The 26,241-nt window shown below is 40.9% G+C and overlaps 1 protein-coding gene across 4 annotated transcripts in view; it reads right to left on the bottom strand.

Moving 5' to 3' along the window:
• The window catches only part of LOC122548600 (CUB and sushi domain-containing protein 1-like), a 2,407,075-nt gene that overhangs the window by 226,679 nt on the left and 2,154,155 nt on the right, over positions 1 to 26,241 (bottom strand). For all 4 annotated transcript variants that reach the window (XM_087978377.1, XM_087978362.1, XM_087978369.1 and 1 more), the window contains exons 43-45: positions 25,011 to 25,188; positions 15,809 to 15,954; positions 2,375 to 2,455 (exon numbers count right to left, since the gene is read on the bottom strand). In XM_087978377.1, the coding sequence (XP_087834503.1) occupies positions 2,375 to 2,455; positions 15,809 to 15,954; positions 25,011 to 25,188 (405 nt within the window). The remainder of the gene's footprint in view (positions 1 to 2,374; positions 2,456 to 15,808; positions 15,955 to 25,010; positions 25,189 to 26,241) is intronic.

The raw sequence follows: 26,241 nt of genomic DNA, 5'->3' as shown, positions 1-26,241 counted from the left end.
ATTGCTGCAATATAGGAAACCTTACAGTTAATTTGTCATCAGCAAGTTCCTACAAAAACAATTAAATGACCAATCAGATCATTTTATTTTTGGATGCTGGTATCGGTATAAATGCTCCTCTTTGAATAGCACTATTTGGTCTTATACACCTGCTCAAGATGGGAAAGGGGACTTTGGCTGGACATTGCATCTCAAAAGCTGACACTTCCAACAGTGTAGCACCCCATTAGACCATAAGAAATTAGTGTACAATTAGGCCATTCAGCCCATTGAGTCTGCTCCACCATTTAATTATGACTGATATATATCTCAACCCCATTCTTTTGCTTTTGCCACAGCCCTTGATTCACCTACTTATCGAGAACCTATCTATGTCTGACTTAAATTCACTCAATTGCTTGGCCTCCATAACATTACTGCAGCTTGAATTGAAGTCTCTGTCTGAACTACGTTCTTGAGTATCTAGTGTGAAGTTTGAATCCACCATTGGTTGACTCCGAGGTGAGAAAGCTACTATTGAACCAAGGCTGAAAACATCTTATCATGGTCGGGTCCTATTTAAAGAAACACCTGCAGCTTTTACCTGTTCAGCTAGGATTTTTTTGGGGGTAGATACGCTGCCACCAATTGTACGTGGAATATTCATCCACACAGTTTACTAGTGTTAAGTAATGAAGAATTAAACACCAATAAGTCTCGAGTAGAAGAAGCGTGCACTTGAGTGACAATAGTTTTTAATAATTTTACCATCTTTATGCCACTGGCAATGTAAACCTACTCTGTCAAATGTCCTGTCAGCTTCCAACTTCAAAAAAAGAGAAATCTCAGCTTGTGGAAGGAACTCAGTTAGCTTCACCAGCTATAGACTGGACACTGTAATGAGTTATCCTCCACTTTAGGAGTTTTCAACCTGCAATATTATCTCAGGGTACAGTATATCTGTAATTAGGTGATAACTGAAACAACTTTCTGAACCTTACCAATATCTGCACTTTGATACCTAACTTAGCAAGTCTAGAGAAGGTGTGGGCTTGTGTGCACTTAAGTATGAGACAAGAACTTTTTTTTATAAGGGTCACTTGATCTGAAACATTAACTCTGATTTCTCTCCACAGATGTTGCCAGACCTGCTGAACTTTTCCAGCAATTTGTTTTTAGAAATTATTTTCTGATTTACAGCATTCACAGTTCTTTTGTTTTTTACTTTTTTATAACTGTTTATGAATATTTATTATAACAATCACATCTGAATATATTGTCGGAATGAATACTTTATGGAAGAGTATTAAAGATTGCTACAATGACTATTCCACTTTAAATTTATAAATGCTGTTTGAATCTACCTTAAAAAAAAAACTGGATAATCAATCAAAACAAGATTTTGTCCACACAATGTCTTATCATTTGCTGGTGCTTTTTTAAAAAAAGAATTCTTATGAGTCACCATCCATCCCAACTTGTATCGCAGGTGTTTGGTAACCCTTTAAGATCCTGCACTTTTGTACAATATTTTTGCTAGTTTTCTGGCACTTATTCAAAAGCTGCATATGGTACATTTTATTTCCAATAGCTTCCATTAACTTAATTAACACCTTATTTTTTCATGAAAGTGACTCTTGACAGGCAGACCATCTGGCACCTGATCCGCTGTTGGCAAAATGGTCTGGCAGTGGGAAGGAAACAAGAATCTTGCCAGGATGCCTTTGTACTTCATTTGCCAACATCCCTTCCTCCAAGCCCATTCCCAATGCCTCATGAAATTCAAACCATTATATCTGGAAGACAGGCCAGGAGGGTCTGGCTGATGATATCAGCTTATCAGTTGACCTTTGTTCATGATGTCAGCACAAGATGGGGTATGAATGCAAGCACTGTCTTGCTTCTGTTCAGAACTTTCCATCAGCAATGAATGGTTGCATATCCTGTGGAATTAGCTCTCACTCCAGATTCTGTCTGGCATAAAATCTTCCCAAACTATATCTTCTGGCCCTGTTCACTGAATTTAAATTCAATCTGATGTAAAGTGACCAATTCTGCAAATCAAGCTCTTTTTTTGCTGAAACTTCCCCAAAACTGCTTTTCAAAAAGTAGGAAGCTCGTCATATTCTCTTCTGTTAAAGTGTGTGATACAAAGATTGTACGCATTGAGAGAAAATACTTGAATCTTTTGAATCTTTAGCTTTAGAAATTGGTTCTTAAAAATCAGTGACAAGTCTAACAGATCTAACTCCACACCACAATGTATAGAATTTCAAAGTATGCGAGCATATTAGGCAATTGGCATCAAATTAGGAACCCTAACTTAGTGAAATATCTATGAGTTAATGAACAATGAATATTTGTGAAATAAATGTAGTAATGATACTGCACTTACCTATTTCATAGTCTTCATCCTCAGTCAGTATTGTAGCCAAAGGAACAACTGGGGGCTGCTGACACTTTTTAAGCCAGTAAGCTGGAAAATAAATGCAATTTAAATCACTTACTTACTTAATAACTAAGTTAACTCATTGTTCAATATGCTTCAATGCACTTTATTCAATAAAAAATTCATTTCCATTCTACGTTAAAGGAAGAGGCATTTTTTGATTTATCAGAAAATCCCTGGCAAGATCATTTGAAAACCACTTCCCCTTCCCTCAGATGGGCTTATTTTGCATTGTAGGCTGGTGATTCTTATAAATAAGTAATAAGGAATTAATAAACTTGCATTCACAACCTCAGGAGACCCAAAGATGCTTCCCAGCCAATTAAGTAATCTTATTGTACTGTCGCAATAAGAATATGAGAATACAAGAAATAGGCCAGTCAGCCATTCTAGTCTGCTTTGCTTATTTAGTAAGATGGTGGTTGAACAGAACAGGTGAGTACATCCATGCCTGAATAGAATTAGATTAACATTGCAGCCAATTTGTACAAAACAAGCTTCCACAAGAAGAAACAAATCTCAAAATAATTGTATTTATTTGTATTGTTCAAATAATAAATATCAGCTGGACACTGGTCTTCAAAATGCACCATGGGATTTAGTCCCAACTCTCTTCTCACACACTATTTGAAACCTTGACATGCTAACTCAGAAATGAGTATGTCACTGACTGAGCCAATGCTGATATTTGACAAATATTAAGTGCATTCAGAGCTGAAGATTTTATCAAAAGTAGATAATATTACACAGAATATCAACCACTTATCTTTTCAAAAACAAGGCTATAGTTTTTTTTTCTTGAACACTTCTGCAAATGGCACTGATATAATCACACTGCATATCTGACAAAACAGCCCAGAGAATTTTACCACTCAAACCAGGAAGATAAAAACCACTGTTAATAGAATGGCTAACATAAAACTAAACTGAGCATCAAAATACATGGCTAACTTTCTAGACAGGTGACAATATGGACCACCTCTGAGTATCTGTTCAAATTAAACTCAGATATTTGAAATGAGTTTCCTTCCTCTGCCTGCCATAAGAGTCTGAGATAATTTATTATGATAGCATCAACTCCATGTCAGCATGGCTCCACAATAGGAAAACAGAATAATCTTTTCATTAGAAATTCTGCACACATCTTTTCAAAAAATGGAAGTGTTCATGTGCAGGAAAATATTATGTAATTAACATGATTAAAGGCAGTGTTACTCCCGTTAAAGACTTGCATTTATCCTGTCTGTTGCACATTTCATATTAACCCAAGGTGCAGGAACATTGCGGGTTCACAGGGTAGTCAATGAGTAGGAAGAATGATTTGAACTTGGTGACTGAAGATACGATGAAAGAGGCTGGTTTTCAGGAAACTGAGCATGATATTGAAAAAGGAATTGAGAGGTGACCTTTTAGAGGTTTACAAAATCATGAGAGGTATAGATAGGGTTAATGGTAGGTGTCTTTTCCCGAGGATGGGGATTTCAAGGCTAGAGGTCATATTTCCAAGGTGAAGGAAAGAGGTTTAAAAAAGACACGGGGACCAAATTTGTTACACAGATGATAGTTCATGTGTGGAATGAACTTCCCAATGAAGTGGTGGATGTGGGCACAGTTGCAACATTTAAAAGATGCTTAGATAAGTGCATGAATAGGAAAGGTTTGGAGGGATACGGCCCAGGAGCAGGCAGGTGGGACTAGTTTAGTTTGGGATTATGTTTGACCGAAGAGTCTGTTTCCGTGCTGTATGAGTTTATGACTACGACTGACTCTTTTTCCAGGGATGGACATTGCTGTATTTCTTTCCTCATATTTTCCTTACAGACCTTTCCTACTTCATTTCACCTCTTTCAAGAACCACAATAAGTTTTTTTCTACATTAAAGACTGCTCTCCTTGTTTTGCTTTCTTTGTGGAGTCTAAGATGATATCAGAAGAACAAGATTTTACAGTCAACACAGTGGTTGGTTGGATAATACTCCTGGTTGTAATGAGAGGACAGAGGACTATTGTCTACATTCTACAAGGGGTAGGATAAAGATCATAGATTTTGTGAAGGATGTAGTTGAAAAGAGTGGCAGAACATTGAAGAAATAAAAAATAAAGCACCATAGATGCTGGAAGTCTGAAACAAACACAGAGAATTCTGGAGAAACCAGGAAGTATGGCAGCATCGATAGAGAGAGAGAAAGAGAGTTAATGTTTGGAGTCCAATGTGACTCTGGTTCTGTTTTTCCAGTGCTCTCTGTGTTTGATTAGAGAAACTGAGCTTTCATGCATGCAATGATCATTGAATGTGAGAGTGAAGTGTACCAGCTGTGCTACTTGAAACACAGCCGAAGCGTGCAAGTTCACTCCGAATGATTATCCAAATAGGAAGCAGAGATGAAGGGTCTGGTAGTTAAGACAAAAAAAAACTTGCATTTATATTCCATTTTTTCATGTCCTCTGTCTTTCTCAAAACACTGCCAATGATTCACTTTGGACATGTAATTTTGATAACTGTTTTGGCTCTATGACCAGTTGCCATGGTCACAACATTAGATTGCTCGATCAGACAAAGTTACTTCAGATCCCAGCTTGACAGTTTGAGAATTTGAGTCAGTCAAGAACAAATCTCGAAATAAAAAGCTGGTGTAAATGGGAAATGACCACAAAGCTGTTGACCTTCTTTAATAAAAAAAAAACACTGGTTCGCTGATCGACTTTTACAAATCTCAACTGTGGCTATGTCTTAAAAGAAGGCGTTCTACCTTTTTGCCAGTCTGACCTATATTTGCCTGCAGTCCCGCACCAATACAGTTGACGTCTTCAACCTCTGCAGTGGCTTAGCAAGCTACTGAGCTGTACAAAACCACTGCTGTGGTTGTAGGAGGCCTGCCATAACCTTTGCAGAGCTAGTTAGATGGGAAATGAATAATAGCTATATCAACACTACGCAGGTCCTGAGATTTATTTTAAAATGGCAGTTTATTTGTGTCAAGCAAAATCACAGCTATCAATTGTGATGGATAGAAATGTTATTTGTTCCACTGAATGAAACTGATAGCTATCCAGCACTGGATGTTGGACCAGTGTTCTGACAGTATAGAGAGAGTGTGGATAGCATCCACAGACATGTGAAACATGGTTCAATGTCTTTGAAAAATGATGTCATGAGAAGCTGCATGCAAATAAGCAAGAGAAGAGGTTCAACTGCAGATTCTTGCTCAGCTCCAGAGATCATGGGTGGGATAGCAATCATTGCCAGAGATCTGTTGGATATGATTGGATAGATCCAGCTCCAGCTCCTCACAGACTGCGTTAGGGAACTGGAGCTGGAGTTGGATGAACTGAGGATTATTCGAGAGGCTGAGAGGGTGATAGATAGAAGCTACAGGGATGTAGTTACGCCAGAGAACAGAGGTAGCTGGGTAACAGTTAGAGGTGGGAAGGGGAGGAAGCAGGCAGTGCAGGGATCCCCTGTGGTCATTCCCCTCAACAATAAGTATACCGCTTTGGATACTGTTGGGGGTGATGGCCTAGCAGGGGTAAGCTGCAGTGACCGGGTCTCTGGCACGAGGTCCAGCTCTGAGGCCCAGAAGGGAAAGGGGGAGAGGAGGAGAGCGCTAGTTATAGGAGACTCTATAGTTAGAGGGACAGACAGGCGGTTATGTAGACATGGGAGGGACTCTCGAATGGTTTATTGCCTCCCGGGTGCCAGGGTCTGAGACGTCTCGGACCGTGTCTTCAGAATCCTTAAGGGGGAGGGCGCGCAGCCAGATGTTGTGGTGCACGTTGGCACCAACGACATAGGTAGGAAGAGGGGTGGGGAGGTCATTCAGGAGCTCAGGGAGTTAGGCTGGAAGCTAAAAGCTAGGACGGACAGAGTCGTCATCACTGGGTTGTTGCCGGTGCCATGTGACAGTGAGGCAAGGAATAGGGAGAGAGTGCAGTTGAACACGTGGCTGCAAGGATGGTGTAGGAGTGAGGGCTTCAGGTATTTGGAAAATTGGACTGCATTCTGGGGAAGGTGGGACCTGTACAAGCAGGAGGGGTTGCACCTGAACCAGAAGGGCACCAATATCCTGGGAGGTAGGTTTACTAGCACTCTTTGGGGGGGTTTAAACTAATTTGGCAGGGGGATGGTATCCGGACTTGTAGTCCAGCAAGTAGGTTAGCTGTTTTTCAGGATGTCCAAGAATGTAGGGAGGCTGTGGAGAAGGTAGCACTGACAGGGAATGCTTGCGGACACAGAGATGGGCTCAAGTGTGTATACTTCAACGCAAGGAGTATCAGAAATAAGGTGGGTAAACTTAAGGCATGGATCGGTACTTGGGACTACGATGTTGTGGCCATCACGGTAATGTGGATAGAAGAGGGACAGGAATGGTTGTTGGAGGTTCCTGGTTACAGATATTTCAGTAAGATTGGGGGGGGGGGGGGGTGGTAAAAAAGGAGTGGGGGTGGCGTTGCTAATTAGAAATGGTATAACGGCTGCAGAAAGTTCGAGGGGGATCTGCCTTTGGAGGTAGTATGGGCTGAAGTCAGAAATAGGAAAGGAGCAGTCACCTTGTTGGGTGCTTACTATAGGCCCCCCAATAGCAGCAGAGATGTAGAGAAACAGGTTGGGAAACAGATTTTGCAAAGGTGCAAAAGCCACAGGGTAGTAGTCATTTCAACTTCCCAAATATTGATTGGAAGCTCTTTAGATCAAGTAGATTGGACGGGGCGGTGTTTGTGCAGTGTATCCAGGAAGCTTTTCTAACTCAGTATGTAGATTGTCCGACCAGAGGGGAGGCCATATTGGATTTGGTACTTGGTAATGAATCGGGACAAGTGATGGGCTTGTTTGTGGGTGAGCATTTTGATGATGGTGACCACAATTCTGTAACTTTCACCTTGGTTATGGAGAGAGATAGGTGTGTACAACAGGGTAGGTTTTACAATTGGGGGAAGGGTAAATACGATGTTGCAAGACAGGATCTGAGGAGCATAAATTGGGAGCACAGGCCGTCAGGGAAGGATGTCGTTGAAATGTGGAACTTTTTCAAGGAACAGATACGACGTGTCCTTGATATGTATGTACCTGTCAGGCAGGAAACAGATGGTCAAGTGAGGGAACCTTGGTTGACGAGGGAGGTTGAATATCTTGTAAGGAGGAAGAAGGAGGCTTACATAAGGTTGAGGAAACAAGGTTCAGACAAAGCGTTGGAGGGATACAGGATAGCCAGGAGGGAGCTGAAGAAAGGGATTAGGAGAACTAAGAGAGGGCATGAAAAATCTTTGGTGAGTAGGATCAAGGATAACCCCAAGGCCTTTTATGCATATGTGAGAAACATGAGAATGACGAGAATGAGGGTAGGTCCGATCAAGGACAGTAGTGGGAGATGGTGTATTGAGTCGGAAGAGATAGGAGAGGTCTTGAATGAGTACTTTTCTTCAGTATTTACAAATGAGAGGGCCCGTATTGTTGAAGAGGAGAGTATGAAACGGACTGGTAAGCTAGAAGAGATACTTGTTAGGAAGGAAGATGTGTTGGGCATTTTGAAAAGCTTGAGAATAGACAAGTCCCCCGGGCCTGACGGGATATATCTTAGGATTATGTGGGAAGCAAGAGAGGAAATTGCAGAACTGTTGGCAATGATCTTTTTGTCTTCACTGTCAATGGGGGTAGTGCCAGGGGACTGGAGAGTTGCGAATGTTGTGCCCCTGTTCAAAAAAGGGAATAGGAATAACCCCAGGAATTGCAGGCCAGTTAGTCTTACTTCGGTGGTCGGCATAGTAATGGAAAGGGTACTGAGGGATAGGATTTATGAGTATCTGGAAAGACACTGCTTGATTAGGGACAGCCAGCACAGATTTGTGGGGGGTAGGTCTTGCCTTACAAGTCTTATTGAATTCTTTGAGGAGGTGACCAAGCATGTGGATGAGGGTAGAGCAGTGAATATAGTGTACATGGATTTTAGTAAGGCATTTGATAAGGTACCTCATGGTAGGCTTATGTGGAAAGTCAGGAGGCATGGGATAGTGGGAAGTTTGGCCAGTTGGATAGAGAACTGGCTAACCGGTCGAAGTCAGAGAGTGATGGTAGATGGTAAATATTCAGCCTGGAGCCCAGTTACAAGTGGAGTTCTGCAGGGATCAGTTCTGGGTCCTCTGCTGTTTGTAATTTTTATTAATGACTTGGAAGAGGGAGTCGAAGGGTGGGTCAGTAAATTTGCAGACGATACGAAGATTGGTGGAGTTGTGGATAGTGAGGAGGGCTATTGTCGGCTGCAAAGGGACTTAGATATGATGCAGAGCTGGGCTGAGGAGTAGCAGATGGAGTTCAACCCTGTCAAGTGTGAGGTTGTCCATTTTCGAAGGACAAATAAGAATGCGGAATACAGAGTTAACGGTAGGGTTCTTAGTAAGGTGGAGGGGCAGAGGGATCTTGGGGTCTATGTTCATAGATCTTTGAAAGTTGCCACTCAGGTGGATAGAGCTTGTAAGAAGGCCTATGGTGTATTAGCGTTCATTAGCAGAGGGATTGAATTCAAGAGTCGTGAGGTGATGTTGCAGCTGTACAGGACCTTGGTAAGGCCACATTTGGAGTACTGTGTGCAGTTCTGGTCGCCTCACTTTAGGAAAAGTGTGGAAGCTTTGGAGAGGGTGCAGAGAAGATTTACCAGGATGTTGCCTGGAATGGAGAATAGGTCGTACGAGGATAGGTTCAGTGTGCTAGGCCTTTTCTCATTGAAATGGCGAAGGATGAGGGGTGACTTGATAGAGGTTAAAAGATGATCAGGGGAATAGATAGAGTAGATAGTCAGAGACTTTTTCCCCGGGTACAACAGAGTGTTACAAGGGGACATAAATTTAAGGTGAAGATTGGAAGGTATAGGGGGCAAGTCAGGGGTAGGTTCTTTACCCAGAGAGTGGTGGGGGCATGGAATGCGCTGCCTGTGGGAGTGGCAGAGTCAGAATCATTGGTGACCTTTAAGCGGTAATTGGATAGGTACATGGATAGGTGCTTAAGCTAGGACAAATGTTCGGCACAACATCGAGGGCCAAAGGGCCTGTTCTGTGCTGTATTGTTCTATGTTCTATGTAGATGCAGGTGTAACCGACACTGACCAGCACCACGATAAAGAAGCATTGGAGAAGGATGGTGTGATCAATTATTTCAAACCTGTAGTAAAGTCAAGAATGTCAAGGAGAGAGTGCAACAGGATCATTAGCGCTATTTCAGTGAGAGATTAGTGGGATATCGGTTTAGAGAATCTCAATAACCAAGGGATAAGCAATGTCAACACAGAAAAATTCATATGAGCCCCACCTTTCATTTGTATCTGTTCAAGGATTATTCGAAGATTCTCTAGTTTTTTTGTGTGTAACGTAAACATATCGGACAAGGAGCCTCATTTGAAGGAAGTGAACCAAGTTCTGATCCATGGAGAAACACAGTGAGGAGCAGGTAGTTTATATGGATTCGCTGCTGTTGGTCTCTACAATGAAGATGGGCACTGCAAAATGCAGCTGGACAAACACAAACCTAAAACATGCCAATTTGTTCATTCAAGTTTCATGTCACCAGTTTTGTGAAGGAAAGGAAACAGATTTAAGAACTAGTGAGAATTTTTTTTTTAAGGGGTTATACTTAATGAGAACTTAATGTATTTATGTATTTGTTTGAAATGTGGTAGGAAAGGCATCGAAATTCAGTCAGGTATCACTGAGGATCTACAGTGAGGTAAAAACCATCCGATATTCCATTTGAGATTTTAGAGGGCAGCCTACAAGAAAGATCTATCAGTATTTACACGCAGCCTTATTCAGAGGGTGGCAATACTGTGTAATCTCTAACCTATGTGGGTAGTTCGGGAAACTGCGGTTATTTTCTCTGGAGATTGAGAGGAGTTTTGATAGCATATTCAAACACATCAGTATTATAGACAGAATAGGTAGGGAAAAAGGATCGAAAACCTTAGGAAAAAGAATTAAAGTGACCGACAAAAGACAAAGGCCGAAAAGTGAAGATTCTTTTACATATAAAAGTGCCTCATTTTCTTTTGTCTTTTGGTATCTACAGAATATCAGTCAGTGTCCCTGGCCTGGTATTAATGTGATTTCTTCTATCATTCAGAGGCAACAGGCAGTACGATTTCCCTGTGTCGATATTGGAAGAAACGAAGTTTGTATTAGGAACAGGGGAATGTATTTTATACTTAGGACATCCATTTTCACATTTGAACAACTTGAGGAAAAAGTACAATCGTATACAGATGCTTTGAATTATTGTGCAGCAGATTTCATCAGTCAGTCCTTGAAGTTGTTGCACATATCAAGCTGCTACATGGGATCTACTGTTGCTAATATTAGATGGTGAAAGGTTTTGTGAGAAGTAACAGATTTTATCTTCTGTGTGAATTTCTTTTCAATCTAACAGAATTTAACAAAATGTTGGCCATTAAATCAAATCTACCCTACCTAATTAAATGCTCTCAATTAACGTGTCCTCTGGTTGCGGAACATTAAGTTATTTTACAACTTGCAGGTGCTAACCTTCATGGAATAGTTCAACTTTGTCATAGTCAAAAATACACAGAAATAAGTTTTTGTTAAACTTTTGAAGGAGACAAGAGCTTATGTAAGCTGCACCAAAGAATGACTTGCATTATGGTTCATTGCCATAGGCACTTACAGAAGTGTTTTACTCTTGGAAAAGGTTTTTGCCTTTTGTCTCAATAAGGTAAAGATTTTTTTGTGAAGTATTCTATCAGAAGTAAAACACAACCCAATATGAAGTCTCACTAAGGATATTATTCTGCAAACAGTCTGTGTCGCCAGAATGCTCTGCTGTGAAAGCATTCTGGCCCTCAGCTGAAATCCACACCCACTCAATGGAAACTGATTAAGATCAGGAACTCTGCTCAAATTTAACTTCTGGACATTGAATTAGCAGATCGATGGGCTGGCAGTGGCCATGTGTAGTGTAAAGAAGGTCGGAAATTTCAGACACCACTTATAACCTTTACAATGCTGACAAATTGGCCCTGCTTGCAGTAGTGGGGGAAGGGGAGAAGTAGGAAAGGATGCTGAACCATGAAGAAAGGCAGAAGTATCCACATCAATTCCAAGCATTTCATCTGAATCAAGGGAGGACCTTCTTTCTGTTTGATTGGGGATGAGGTTTTCACGAAATTTCTTCAAAGGCAGAAACAGCTCTGTCAACGCTGTAAAGTCCTCCCTCCTAACATTTGGGGGCCAGTGCCAGATTTGGGAGAGCTGTCTCACTATTCAAGCAACAGGCTAAACATAGTCATACTCAAGGAATCATTCCTTACATTGTCCCAGACACCACTATTATCATCCCTGGATATGTCCTATCCCACTGGCAGGACAGACCTGGCAGAGGTAATAGCACAGTGATACACAATCGGGAAGGAGTTGCCCTGGGAGTCCTAGACATTGTCTCTGGACCCCATGAAGTCTCATGGTTTCAGGTTAGACATGGGCAAGGAAGCCTCCTGCTGGATACTATGTACTGTCCTCCTTTGCCTGATGAATTAGTACTGCTCCATGTTGAACAACATTTGGAAGGCACAGTTAAGGTGGCAAGAGCACAAAATGTACTCTAGGTCGAGGATTTCAAAGTCCACAACCAAAAGTAGTTTGGCAGCAGTACTATAGATTGAGCTGGTCAGGTCCTCAGGGACATAGCAGCGAGATTGGGTCTGCAGCAGGTGATGAAGGAACCAACAAAAGGGATAATCTTTTTTACCTCATCCTTACCAATCTGGCGGTTGCAGTTGCAAATGGCCATGAAATTATCGGTAAGAACGATCACCATACAGTCGTTCTGGAAACCAAGTTCCGCCTTGACATTGAGAATACTCTCCATTGTATTGTGTGGCACTATGACCATGCTAAATGGACAGGCATCAAACAGAATTACCAATTCAAGTCTGGGCATTCATAAGACACTGAGGGCCATCAACACCAACAGAATTGTACTTCAGCACATTCCACAATCTCATGGCTCAGCATCAGCCTCACTCAACTATTATCATCAAGCTATGGGAGCAACCCTGGTTCACTGAAGAGTACAAGAGAGCTTGCCAGGAGCAGCATCAGGTATACCTGGAAATGGGATATCAACCTGATGATGCCACCAACAAGAGTAATTGCATGCCAAATAGCAGAAGCAGCTAAGCAATAAACAGAGCTAAGTGATCTCACAAGCAACGAATCAGATCAAAGCTCTCCAGTCCTGCCACATCCAGTCATGAATGGTGATGGACAATTAAACTACTCATTGGAGGAGGTGATTTTGTAAATATCTCCAAACTCAATGATGAAAGACCCCATCTCGATGTTGCAAAAGAAAAGGCTGCAGCTTTTGCAGCAATCTTCCGCCAGAAGTACCGAGTGGATAATTCATCACAGCCTCCTCCAGTGTAGCTCAACATCTTAGATACCAAGAAATGGTTGAATGTACTGGTAGTGCAAAGGTACTGGGTCCTGACAATATTCCGGCAATAGTACTGAAGACTTGTGCTCCAGAACTTGCTGCTCCCCCAGCCAATACAGTCGCAATACTGGCATTTACCCAACAATGTAGAAAAATTACCCAGGTATATCCTATATATAGAAATTAGGACAAATCCAACCAAGCCAATTACTGCCCCATTAGTCTGCTAAACATCACCAGAGAAGTGATGGACGGTGCCATAAATAGTGTTATCAAGCAGCACCTGCCAGAAATAATGCTCAGTGAAGTCCAGTTTGGGTTCTGCCATGGCCACTCAAATCCTTGGTTCAAACATCAACAAAAGAGCTGAATTGCGGAGGAGAGGTGGGAATGACAGCCCTCGACATCAAAACCGCATTTGACCAGGTGACTCATCAAGAAGCCTGAGAGAGTCATACCTGACACATCGGAAGATGGTTGTGGTTGTTGTTGGTCTGTCATCTCAGTTTGAGGATGTTTCTGTGTAGGTTCCTCAGGGTAATGCCCTCAGCTCAACCATCTTCAGCTGCTTCATCAATGACTTTCCTGACATCACTAGGTCAAAAGTGGGGATATTCGCTGATGTTTGCACAATGTACAGCATCAGAAATAACTCCTCAGATACTGAAGCAGTCTGTGTTTAGATGCAACAAGATCCAAGCTGACTAGCAGCAAGTGACATTCGTGTGTCACAAATGCCAGGAAGTGACCATCACCAGGAAGAGACAATCTAACCTCTGTGTCTTATCATTCAATGGTGTTACCATCATTGAATCCTCCACTATCAAGATCATGGAGGTTACCATTGACCCCAGAAACTCAACTGTACTCACCACATAAACACAGTGTCTGTAAGAACAGGTCAAAGGCTAGTAATATTGCAGCAAGAGGTATTCCTGACTCCCAAAGCCTATCCACCAACTACAAGGCACAAGTCTGAAGTATGATGGAATACTCCTCATTTGCCTGGATGGTTGCAGCTCCAACAACAGTCAGGAAGCTTGACACCATCTAGGAGAAAGCAGCCCACTTGATTGGCACCACATTCAAAAACATCTGACCCCTCCACCACCCATGATTAGTACCAATAGTGTGTACTATTGACAAGATGTACTGCAGAAAATTCACCAAAGATCCTCAGACAGCATCTTCCAAACCCATGACCACTTCCATGTGAAGGACAAGGGCAGCAGATATGTGGGAACACCACTACCTGCAAATTTCCAGGCAAGCCACTCACCATCCTGACTTGGGAATTTTTCACCAATCTTTCACTGTTGGTGTGTCAAAACCCCAAATTCCCTCCCTCGGGGCATTGCGGGTGAACCCACAGCAGGTGATCTGCAGCAATTCCAGGAGGCAGCTCATCACTAACTTCTCAAGGGCAACTAGGGATTGGCAATAAATGCTGACGAACCAGCAATGCCCACATCCCATGAAATAATTTTTAAAATTTATACGAAGCGTCCCAATGCACATCAGTCTTAGCATTATGCATTGGTATTCATTCAGTCTTAGAGGCCTCAGGCATTCACACTTATATCAAGAATCTACCACTGGGTTATTTGTGTGTAGAAGAAAAGCAAGTGTTCGTTCAGTAAGAATGTATAATATATATATAGATATATATAAAATGGGTTTGCAAAATCTTTTCATAGACATTTCTATCTTTTGTAACCTTGTCTCCCACTCAGGTATTGTGACGTGTTAGCACAGTTGCTGTACTACCTTTGTGTGATGTGTATGGTGGCAGAAATAATCACACTGCACAAGAACATCATGGTTTACACACACTGCTCAAACAGGAATCTTTTAATGACAATATCAGTGGCAAGGACAAAGGGTGAAATATAGGAAAGAAAAATTAAATTAAGATTGTAACCAGCTGACATGAAGCTTGAGTTATCATATCCTGTGCTTTACAAAGAAAGGGAAGTGAGCGATTGTACAATCTTGAGGTTCTGTGTAAAAGTTAATTGAGAGCTAGTGACAGTGCAATAAGGCTAAATTCCAATGTAATTGAGGGTTTCTGTTATAGAAACAGAAAAAGCTGGAAATACACAGTCATGTCAAATCAGCCAAATGTTGAGCTAATGGTTGAAGTGCTTTATCCCCTTAAACCCCATGCCAGTGAATTCTGAGGTTAATAAAACATTGAGATCTTCTTAACAAGTGCATTGGTCTGTCACAGTTACAGCAATTGCTTTTTTTTTACATTGATGATAATTTTTGAAACTGCAATAGTTCCAAGGAACAATGACTACAGTGAAACACTTACAAAGCCAAAAAAGTGTACGAAAGAAGTTGGAAATTAGAGTTGAGAAGGAGACTGTCATATCAGATGTTAAAAATATGTGCGTAAAGCCTCCCCACATCTGGGAGCTGGTAGAGAGCTAACAGTGTAGCAGGTAGCACCTGTACAACTCCACAGTAAAGGTATAGTGAAAGATGGGTTAAATCACAAGAAAAATCTCAATTCTCTAACTGGAAAGTTGTGAAATTTATGCTGGCAGATGAAACCCATTTTGAGATTTCTGTTGGCTCATTGCCACAAGATCAGCTATTTTTGCCTCTTATAAGAGCACATCTATTCAATAGGAGATTAAACCCTGGCATTTCAAACCCTGCAACATCATGTTTTTTCTTTAAAAACATGGGGGTTTTCTTTAAAAACAAATGGGGGTAATGATATGTATCTTCCATCCCAGTATAACTGCATGTCTACTAAAACTATATGGCATCTGCATGTCTGAGATTCCATGTTCATTTAGGAACATTTCATTCTAATTAATGTCATTCCTTGCTGCAAATAATACTTTATAAAAGACCTTCTCATCAGTTTAATCTGCAAATGTTCAAAATTTGCTTTTAATAAAAATTTATAAGCATGCTCTGCGGAAACAGACTGACCGTGAAAATTGAGAACAAAGAATCCTCCTCCGGAGAAGTCACTGTGAAACTTGATAAGAACCTGATTTGTGGTGCTGTAAGCTGATTCCAGAGCTGTGTTGCCACTGAAAATGCCTAGTTGTAGAGCGGTCTGGTCAGGCCCATCCCTGCATAACGAAAGAAGACAAGTGTGCCTGAAAATTAGTGACAATATACAATTATCGATTTTTACTCATGATTATATGGTTGCACTGTTTTGTTTTTTGAACTTTTATGTGTCAGCTACATATTAAAAACAAACTTTAGCAACATTAAGATGAGTTGTCTGTAACAGATCATCGATATTCATATCGCTCTGCACATTAAATCCATACACATCGTATTTAATCTCTAGCAGAAAAATTAAGATTTGTCTCAAATTAGTAACTTTGCCAGTATTTTGAAATTTATATCAGAGAAGGCTTCAAAAATCCACATGAAAACAGTTGTGCAATATTCCCAGGGCTAAACTTGTCTTTCCAAAATCCAATCTGTCATTATTTTGAAGATAAATCCATAGAAGAATATTTCAGACAGCAAAGTGATTAAATAATTCTGCTTAAGTTTATTGCAGTTATCCAAGTGATGCACCATACAATAATACTTTCCAGGATCATCCATTTGGCTTGAGAGCTTGGAATTCAGTAATAGTCTTTGTCTCTAGCTTTAAATCTTTAGTTGAGATGTTGTGCTCCTGTGTTTCTCAGATAAGATTAATCATACATTCAGCAGAAGAACTTGGTCGAGGCATGGATCTTGCCAGGCAGCTGGAGAACTGATGAGAGGTCCATGCTACCGCTTCTGGTAAAGGTCCTCTGAACCAGATGCCAATCTGGCAACGTTGAGGCTATCGGTAGGCCTTCCTCTGAGGGGATGTCTTGCTGAACAAGAACTGCTGAACAACCAAAGGTTGACTGGCAGGATGCCAAGGAGGCTATGGCTACTGCTGGTAGAACAACACTGGAATTGCAGGATTGTGGAGAGTCCAGAACAAAGTGAAGTCACTTGTGAAATGAGCCACAGGCAAGGATGTATAGTGGTTTCCACGGGCAAGCCTAGCTCTATGTTCAGTCATCCATCAGGCACCCAATGACTTCCGTCATCTTTGCACCTTCCAAACAGAGTTATCAAGCTGACCCCATAGGTCAACAATAACACTGAACATTAAGTCAAGGTTGACGTTGGTTTTTCATTGAACTTCTATTAACATAGGAGCAAAATCTCAAACAGTGCTTAATCTGACCTTGAGAATAAGAGCTGCGAGATCATTGCCAAATGTGACCTCAAGATCAAAGCCTTCTAACATCATTTCTGTTTGTCAGAAAATTATATTTCAAACATTTAGACAAGCAAGAGATGCCTGATGTTAAAAGGTGAATTGCTGGCTAATAAGCAAACTGGAACAGAGCTTCCTGGGTATTGTTGTGGAGGGTGAGATACACAGTTTGCTTAATTAGGCAACATAGATGAATGAATATTTCAAACATTTATCTGTTTAACATTGCACCATTTGCTAAATTTATTAAGTTTGAAGGTTCCTCTTCTTGAGTTCTCTCCCCGAAGGCAGGTTCTTGAAGATTATTTGTCAAACTACAATAACATGTAGAAGCTATATAGTATACGGAATTATGCTTTTACTTAGGGTATAACCACTGAGCACGCATGAAAGAAGCTATGTCATTATGATCAGATCACACGAAACTGGAGCCCGGAGCATTTGGGATCCAAGTAAAGTGCCCTCAGTTTCTATTTCAATATATTTAATAAAACCAGTTGTTGTTCATCTTTCAGATCTTGTACTACTGCAGAGTCAGGCATCTATTCTGTCTCGGTTGGAATGGAGTTTGAAACCTGTGCTATTGGTATTAATCTGCTTCACACGCTAGTCATTTGGCCAATTGAGCTAAGCAGCTCACCTTAAGTAGTCAAGAATATTCATTGCCAAAGACAACATAAAACAGAAGTTACTTCTAAAGTCTTTTTTTCTGTCCTTCCTACACCTGAGCAAATCATTAACACAATGAAGACAACATTAATTTCTGTTTCAGTTTCTAAAGCAATAATTGAATACCCAGTTCTGGAGATGGGTCACTGAACTTGAAATGTTAACTGTTCTTCTCTTCATACTTGCTATCAGACCTGCTGAATTTCGCCATCAATTTCTGTTTTTGTTGTATCAAATACCTAGTATTCTCTCAGTGCACATCTTTGGTTTATATGTGATAACTACATAAGCATAACAAGAGACAACTAAAGCAGAATAAGTACCTTGTAAAATTCACATTGACAGCTACTAAAAAATATGAAATGGATTTCAGAATTTATGCTGGGTTTCCATCAACTGACTTGAAAACATTGTTATGGCCCAGTGCATTTTCTAATTATCCTGAATTCAAAAAGAGTTAGTTAATCGTCCCTGAATTACTTCAAGGAGTTCTCAGGTGAGACAGAGAGAGAAAGAGGAAAAAGAGGAGGAAGTAAGCCAAAAACAGAAACAGTTGATGAGAAAAAGGAAGTGAGATAGAAAAGGCAGCCAAATAAAATAAAGTGAAACTGAAAGCATGCATGAAGAGAAACAAGAAAGAATGAGATGGAATGCAGACATGAACAACAAACAATGCAAAATTGACTTGTAAATTGATATTGCTTATTTTAAAAAAGAATCCCTGTAATTTTCTGCTCAAAGTCAAGACGGTGGATGCTGTCACACCCTCCAAGCCCTTTTTAAACATATTAGACATTTACACATTTCTGTGTTGATAGAAGTACAGTGAAAGATTAACTTCAACCTTGACTTAATGTTCAGTGTTATTGTTGACCTATGGGGTCAGTTTGTTAACTCTGTTTGGCAGCTATGGTCACAGTAGTCCCAGCTTACGAGCTCATCTTGCACGACTTCAGTCTGAACTTTCACTATGACACACACACTTTTGGTGTAATCTGCTTGGACTGTAATCAACCAACATTGATCATCAGATACAGCAGCACATTTGGATGCCCATGTGTCGATAGAGTTGGCTCCCACTTCCATTCTGGAAGAGACAGACATCAAGGTTTGAATTATGCGCCTTGGCATTGATCACAGACTTCACAATTTAGTTATGCACTGTCTTTTTTTATGCATTTTTTTTCTACTGGCATTAGGCTGAGGTGCTCATCAGAATCCTCTGCAGCAGAGTAATTCATAATCTCACCTTCTGATGAACTGGTACCTATGTTAACTTTGCTTCCTGCCCTGGCTGCAGACTAATCCTGGAGCTCTCACATGCAGATCTTGCCTCTATATCCTTGAAATGACCAGTGACAATATCTGGGCTGTAGCGGTGAACTGTGCTTCCACTGACTGGCCAGGTTGCACTTTTTTTTGGGCTATCTGCCAGGAGAAAAGCACAAGGGCAAAGTCTTTGATCCAAGGAAAGAAAGGAAGTAAAAAGTGCAAGATTGTACTAATGCATTAAATCTGCACTACTTTGGAAAAGGGAGATGCAGTATGGGAGAAGAAAAATATATTATGAGCATTGTCTCATCTTCAACGATTTCAAAGGCCTCTGACTGTGAAGTCAACAACTGATGTCCCAACAATGGCCAACACAGATTCCTCCCTGTGCATTTGAACATGGCAGTCCTGGTTCCTCCCCTCTGGTTGGCTCTTGCTGCCTCTAATGATGTGTCATCTTGGCCTGCAAGAGTACAGCAAGTGTATCAGTAGATGACTGAGTTGAGAACGTGAAGATTGTATTCCAAGATGGTGTTGCAGTTATCTCAGTCTGAGCCACCATCACAGTTTAAACTATGGCAGCTTGTCAACTTCCATGAGAATGGACTCCTTCAGTCATCAGGTATCTGATCAGGAGAGTTTAAGATTGAACCCTTCCCACAGTTGGGCTCAACGTTTGATGCTTTCCACTGAAAGGAGAGAATGCAAGTCGAGAAAGGTAGTTGAAAACAATGGCTGATCTTAATGAGCTAGAAGGGCATTTATAATCCAATTTCTACTGGCCTTTGAAAAGTCATTACCATGCAAGTTCTGTCATCAAGTAAGACAACATTCATTAACCCACAATTTCATTGTTCATATGTTATAAAAATCAACATTAATACTTCAGTTGAGGATTTTAAAAAATACGAGGTGGCAATTTCCCCTTGGAGACACTTTGAATGTAACTGCAGCAATCTCATTCTAAAATATGAAACTGCTTTGAAAATTATCTTGGAAGAAATGTATTGCACCGCGTCCAACTTCAACAAAATGGTATCACTGGGGAAACACTAGGTGTAAACTTCATCTCTGCAAATTGACTGATCGTGTAACAGTACATTTATTGGACAGACGGAGTAAAGGTTACCCAGGAGTGATTAAAAGATAATGTGATTTAGGGAATTCTAGTGATCTCGATGGTTAAAATAAAACTCAAGTACTGTATAACTGTACCAATCCATTTTACAGCAAGATTATTATTTTCAACTCAATCCAGGATAATTACTGAGTCCACAATAACAACTTTGTTAGAATGCTTAATTAAATGGATACATCCGTTGGTAATGTTCATAATTAAGGATTAATAGATTAAAATTATAATTTCATTTCAAATTTAACCATTAACAATCAAGTATCTCTCATTAGAAAAGTATGTGAAAGAGACAGTCCTATCAATCAGGACTCTTCATCTCACACGTCACTCTATTTTTCTATTTATAACATGTATTGTATCTCAGGAAAATATGTTTGTGCAATGTGGAGTTTTGTCCTGAGATAAGTAGCTGTATTAACAGCACAACACTGTAATCAACAAGGCTCACAGCAATTATCGAATGTGTCATCTCAGTTCCTAAATAAGGAGGAGATGATTGTGTAATGATAATGTCAATGCACTCTTAATCCAGGAGTACAGGTGAATGTTTTTAAGACATAGATTCAAACCCTACCATGGCAGGTTGTGAAATTTAACATCGACTGAATGAAGTAAAATAATTAATTATTCTGAATTTAAATCTTGCCTCAATTACAATGACCATGAGAACTATGGTCACTAATTTCTTTTTTGTAAATAATCTATCTGGTTCACCTATGTCCTTTCGGGAGGGGAATCTGCTATCATTACCCAGTCCTTACATATAACTCCAGATACAGAACAATGTCTGTAAATCTCACTGCCTTCTGAAATGCCACTCAGTTCAAGGGCAATTAGAGATGGAAAACAAATGCTAGCCTGTCCAGTAACATCCATATCTCATGAAAAAATAAATCACACAACATCTTTCACCATTCAAGCACATGACACATTTATTTGCAGTAGACTGTAGTTTTGTTTTTGCACTAGTTAAACTAGTTTACGAATGATCAAATCTTCTGACTAAACTAATTCTAAGTGAAATTAGTCTCATTCCAGTGTCAAGTTAAGCCCCATGTGGGACTCAATCTGCATTTAGACACAAAACCACTTTCTATGAACAGTACAACTGGAGGGCAAATCTCCTCAAATGCACTTCAAGGAGGGGGAGGCATCTGATTTGCTGGCAGTCAATGGGCCCATCTGTTATATCTCCTCTGAGCTGGTGTCAACTTCTCATTTTTAACCAATACAAAAGCTTTTGCTGGCATTTATTTTGTTTCAACCCAAAGGCACCTGATGCCAGCGTGTATCTCAAAACCTAACGGAATCCAGCTTCTAAAACAATCACGGTCAGGTTGCAGCTGTACAAAACATTGGTTAGGCCACTTTTTGAATATTACGTTCAATTCTGGTCTTCCTGCTGTCGGAAGAATGTTGTGATACTTGAAAGGGTTCAGAAAAGACTTACAAGGACGTTGCCAGGATTGAAGACTTTGAGCTGCAGAGAGAGGCTGAATTGGGAGGAACTATTTTCCCTGGAATGTCAAAGACTGAGGGGTGACTTCATAGAGCTTTATAAAATCATGAGGGGCATGGATAGGGTAAATAGACAAGGGCTTTTCCCCATGTAGGGGAGTCCAAAACTAGAGGACATAGGTTTAAGGTGAGAGGGGAAAGATTGAAAAGGGATCTAAGGAGCAACTTTTTATCTAGAGGATAATGCATGCATTGAATGAGCTGCCAGAGGAAGTGGTCGAGCCTAGTACAATTACAAGCATTAAATAGCATCTGGATGGGTATATAAATAGGAAAAGTTTCGAGGATATGGGTCAGTTGTTGGGAAATAGGACAAGATTTATTTTGGATATCTGGTCGGCATGGACCGAAGGATCTATTTCGATTCTGTAAATCTGTAAGACTCCAAATGGCCAACTTTTAATTTTTGTGTATTGCATTATTTTTAAAGAAGTGCAAGATCAGGATTTGAAAACTGCACAAAAAAAGCATCTTAGAACAGAGAACATTAAACCATAAGATATAGGAGCAGAATTAGGCCATTTGGCCCATTGAATCTGTTCTGGCATTTGATCATGGCTGATAGGTTTCTCAACGCCATTCACCCACCTTCTCCCCACAACGTTTGATCCTCTTACTAATCAACAACCTATCTTAAATGTGCTCAATGACTTGGCCTCCATAGCCTCCTGTGGCAATAAGTTCTACAAATTCTACACCCTCTGACTGGAAAAACCCTTTCTCATTTCAGTTCTAAAGGAATGTCCCTTCACTTTGAGACTTTGCCCTTGGGTCCTCTGAGAATAAACTTCTCAACATCCCTTCTTTCTGGGCCTCAGTATTCTTTAAGTTTAAATTAAATTCCCCCACCCCCCCCACCTCATCCTTCTAAACTCCACCGATTACAGACCCAGAATCCTCAACTTCTCTTCATATGACAAGCCCTTCGTGCCTGGGATCATTCTTGCAAATTTCCTCTGGTTCCCTCCAAAGCCAGCACATCCTTACTTAGATACAGGACCAAAAAGCAGGTCAAAGAAGGGATGTGATGGAAGCTGAGGAGCTGGGTAAACAGCAGCAATCTTCTGGGAAGGAAAATGAAGGAACTGAGCAGGAGGACTATCACTTTCAGTATGATAAGGTGCTCGATAGCTGTGCAAAATCAGTCAGGGTTTAATCAGCACCCGATTCCAATCAATGTGAGTTGGGTGAAGCAATCTGTAAATTTACTGACAGTATGTTTGCTGTTGCATGAAAGGCTGTCAGTCCCAGCTTGGTCCCAAAAGCAAATGTCACATTTGGTATTTGTTTTTGTTTCATTTCTTGAACAACAGGCGGAAAGGCAAAGTTCATAGTTTCAACTGTTTGAAGGCTCTCCTTTCTTCAAGTAAAAAATTACGAGATATTCAACACTGGGCATAGAGGAAAGCGTAGAACTCCCTTAAGCAGTGTTCTAACATGATAAAGCACTCGGTGCAGGGCAGCACAGTGATTCACTGGTTAGCAGTGCTGCCTCACAGTGCCAGGGACCGAGGTCAAATTTCACCCTTCGGTGTCTGTCTGTGTGGAGTTTGCACACTCTTCCTGTGAACAGTGGAACCTCAATTATCTCAATACCAATTATCGGAATATCGGATTAGCCAAAGGAGATCTTAAGGTCCCGATGGAAACATTACATCAAAGACGCGTCTCCAACAGTGATCGTGTCTTTTGTTTACAGTGTTTAAACAGGCACCGTCTCCAAATGACTGACTGCTCGCCCTCTCTCACTTTCTCCCCACACTTTTCCTGGAGTTCTACACAGGGGTTTACCCTAAACCCTCCTTCCCCACACGATCTCTCTAACATTGTCCTGTAAGGGCAAAGGTGGAACCTGTCAAAACAGACGTGTGTGTGCTATTTGGAGACTTATCACACAAAGGCAACTGCAGCAGCAGCAGTCTTGTTGGTGTACAGTCCGGCTGCCCCAGAGAGGGGGCAATGTTGGACAGGGTTGGGGGCAGGGGGTGGGGGGTGGGGGAGGTGTTGCATGGGACGGGGTTGGGGGGACGGTGTTGTATGGGCTCGGGGGCAGGGGAGGCGCAGGGTCAGGGCGGAACCTCATGTGGTGTGCGCTTCTGCAGTCTCCTGAACGGGGTGCAAACTTTAACAACTCCAAGCCCCAGAAGAAAAGCATTTAATCAATTAACCAGATAATCGATAGTCCAAACATAGTGCCCGCCCATCACGTTCAGATAATCGAGGTTCCCTTGAATATGTGCATTTCCTTTGGGTGCTCTGTAATGTACATTTGTTTTTCCAATGAATTGCTAACTGTGTACTCTTTTTATCTCCCTCCTTATTGAAGCTTAGTTAAGGCCTATTTGTGGCTGGTATTGTTTGACCTGGTGTTTTAAATAAGTCACCCACAGTAGAAATACCAAAAGGCCCCAAGAGTGGTGAATAGGTTGGCTGCTGATGAATCTACATGATAGCAAAAATGTGGCATCTTAAACCATAGTGCATACATAATGAGCAAAGCGGTGGTCAATTGTGAAGGATAATTTGCTTGAGCTGACAGAGAGAAAGCCTTCATGAAGCTCACTAATGTACATCCATCCAAGCAGCAGCAGATCCCCCTCTGGGATAAAGGAGCCTGAGAGTACAAGTCTACCTGGCATCTCTATTGAATGGCAATACCACTGATGGGGCGGTGGCTTTTATTGGTATTGTCTGATTCCAAGTCCTAGTTGATGATAGTGGGGATGCTTTTCTTTGAGAATGGCAACAAGTGAAGATGCTCTCAAGCCCCAGGCCTTGTTGCCTTGGCTTGCCCCCAGGCACAGCTGCCCACTTCAGTAGCCGTACACTATTTCAATTTGCAAATCATGACCACAGTGCATACCCCTCTCTCAGAAACAAAACTAAGGTGAGAATGGGGTTTGGGGGGCAGTCTCACAACTTGCAAGTCAGGAAAGGGCCTAATTTGTGACTTGCAGGTCAGTGTGGAAATTCTGAATGCTAATCCCACTTGTAGCAAAAGGAAACAAATGGCATTTAAATATCAGGAATGTCATTGCAAATTCAGAACAGATTGGAAATCATCTGCAAAGTTGGAATATCCTGAAAATAAATATTGGTTCTGCGACACAGTAAACAATATCCGAGGTAGTTTAGTTTTGCTCTAACTATGCAATACTGTCACATTATAACAGCAGCCATATTTATCAAGTGTAGTGGCTTAAACATAATATGAAGCATAATTCAACATTTTGTCCTTGCAATATTAACATTATACTTTAACAATTATGTTCATTCCACATGTAATTTTGTTTGCAAGTAAATATAGGTCATACCATACAGCAATGTAGTCGTTCACTGGTTCTGTCTGGAGCAGTGTGAAATTGATGTAAATCCCATGTCCTGGAGGTACTGTAATGAGCCAACTACAATCCATTGAGTTTGGATATTCATTTGGAAACCCAGGGGAGTAGATCGTGCCATTTCGAGATGTGATGTTGAGGTTACAGGGAGCTTTAAAACAAACAAAACATGCAACACATTTAATCACATTGTCAATCAGTAGATATATATATATAACAAAAACTTTCATTTATCATGTGTCTTTCCCAGCATACTGAAAGAATTCACAATCAATGAAGAACTCTTAGAAGTGGAATCACCTTTGAAAGAAATAAATGTCATAACCAATTTCTAAACAGCACGCTCCCACAAACAGCAAGTGGTAATGATCAGATTGGCTGCTTTTGGAACGTAGATCAAAGGAGAACAGCTGTCAGATCACTGAAACTAACTCCCATGTTCTTGCTTCAAATGGTAAAATATGTCCTTCAGTGTAAAAACAAGTAGGGTCTCAGAAAAAAAAGACTCATTAGAAATTCAGCACCTCTGAAAATGCAACACTTATGGTATTGCATTGGAACACCAGCATAAACGAAGTGACCAAGTACATGGAGTGTGACATGAGTGCTAACAACTGAGCTGGAGCTGAAACTTACACAGATCTTTGACTTCTGTTGGAATTTTAGAAGTGGCTGCACGGCCTAATTATGAACATAGAAACAAGGAGTAGGAATAGGTAATGTAGCCCCTTCAGCCTGCTCCTTCATTTAATAAGATCAGGCCTGATCTCACTGTAACCTCAAATCCAGATTCCTCCCACCCCAATGAACGTTCACCTCCTTGCTTAAAGTAATCACTCCATTTTAGGACTCTGCTTCTATTACCTTTTCAGGAAGAAAGTTCAAAAGACTCACAACCCTCTGGAGGAAAACAGAACATGCTGCATCTCTGTTTTAAACTGGTTTACTCTTTACTTTGAAATGGTAACCTTCAGTTTGAGACACTGCCGTAAGAGGAAGCATCTCCTCCATATCTCCCTTGTCAAACACACTCCAGTATCTTATATATTTCAATCAGGTCACATCTTATTTTTCGATATTCTATCAGGTAAAAGCCTCACCTGTCCTCATTTCCTCATAAGACAACCTGCCCATTCCAGGTATTAGTCTTCTCTGCACTGCTCCCACCACATTTGCAGGGAGAAAGTGAGGACTGCAGATGCTG

The sequence above is a fragment of the Chiloscyllium plagiosum genome, unplaced genomic scaffold (genome assembly GCF_037043375.1).
Source record: "Chiloscyllium plagiosum isolate Xiang-an unplaced genomic scaffold, Cpla_swu_hap1 HiC_scaffold_3, whole genome shotgun sequence".
Taxonomy (NCBI): Eukaryota; Metazoa; Chordata; class Chondrichthyes; order Orectolobiformes; family Hemiscylliidae; genus Chiloscyllium; species Chiloscyllium plagiosum.
This window is presented reverse-complemented; position numbering and strand designations above follow the sequence as displayed.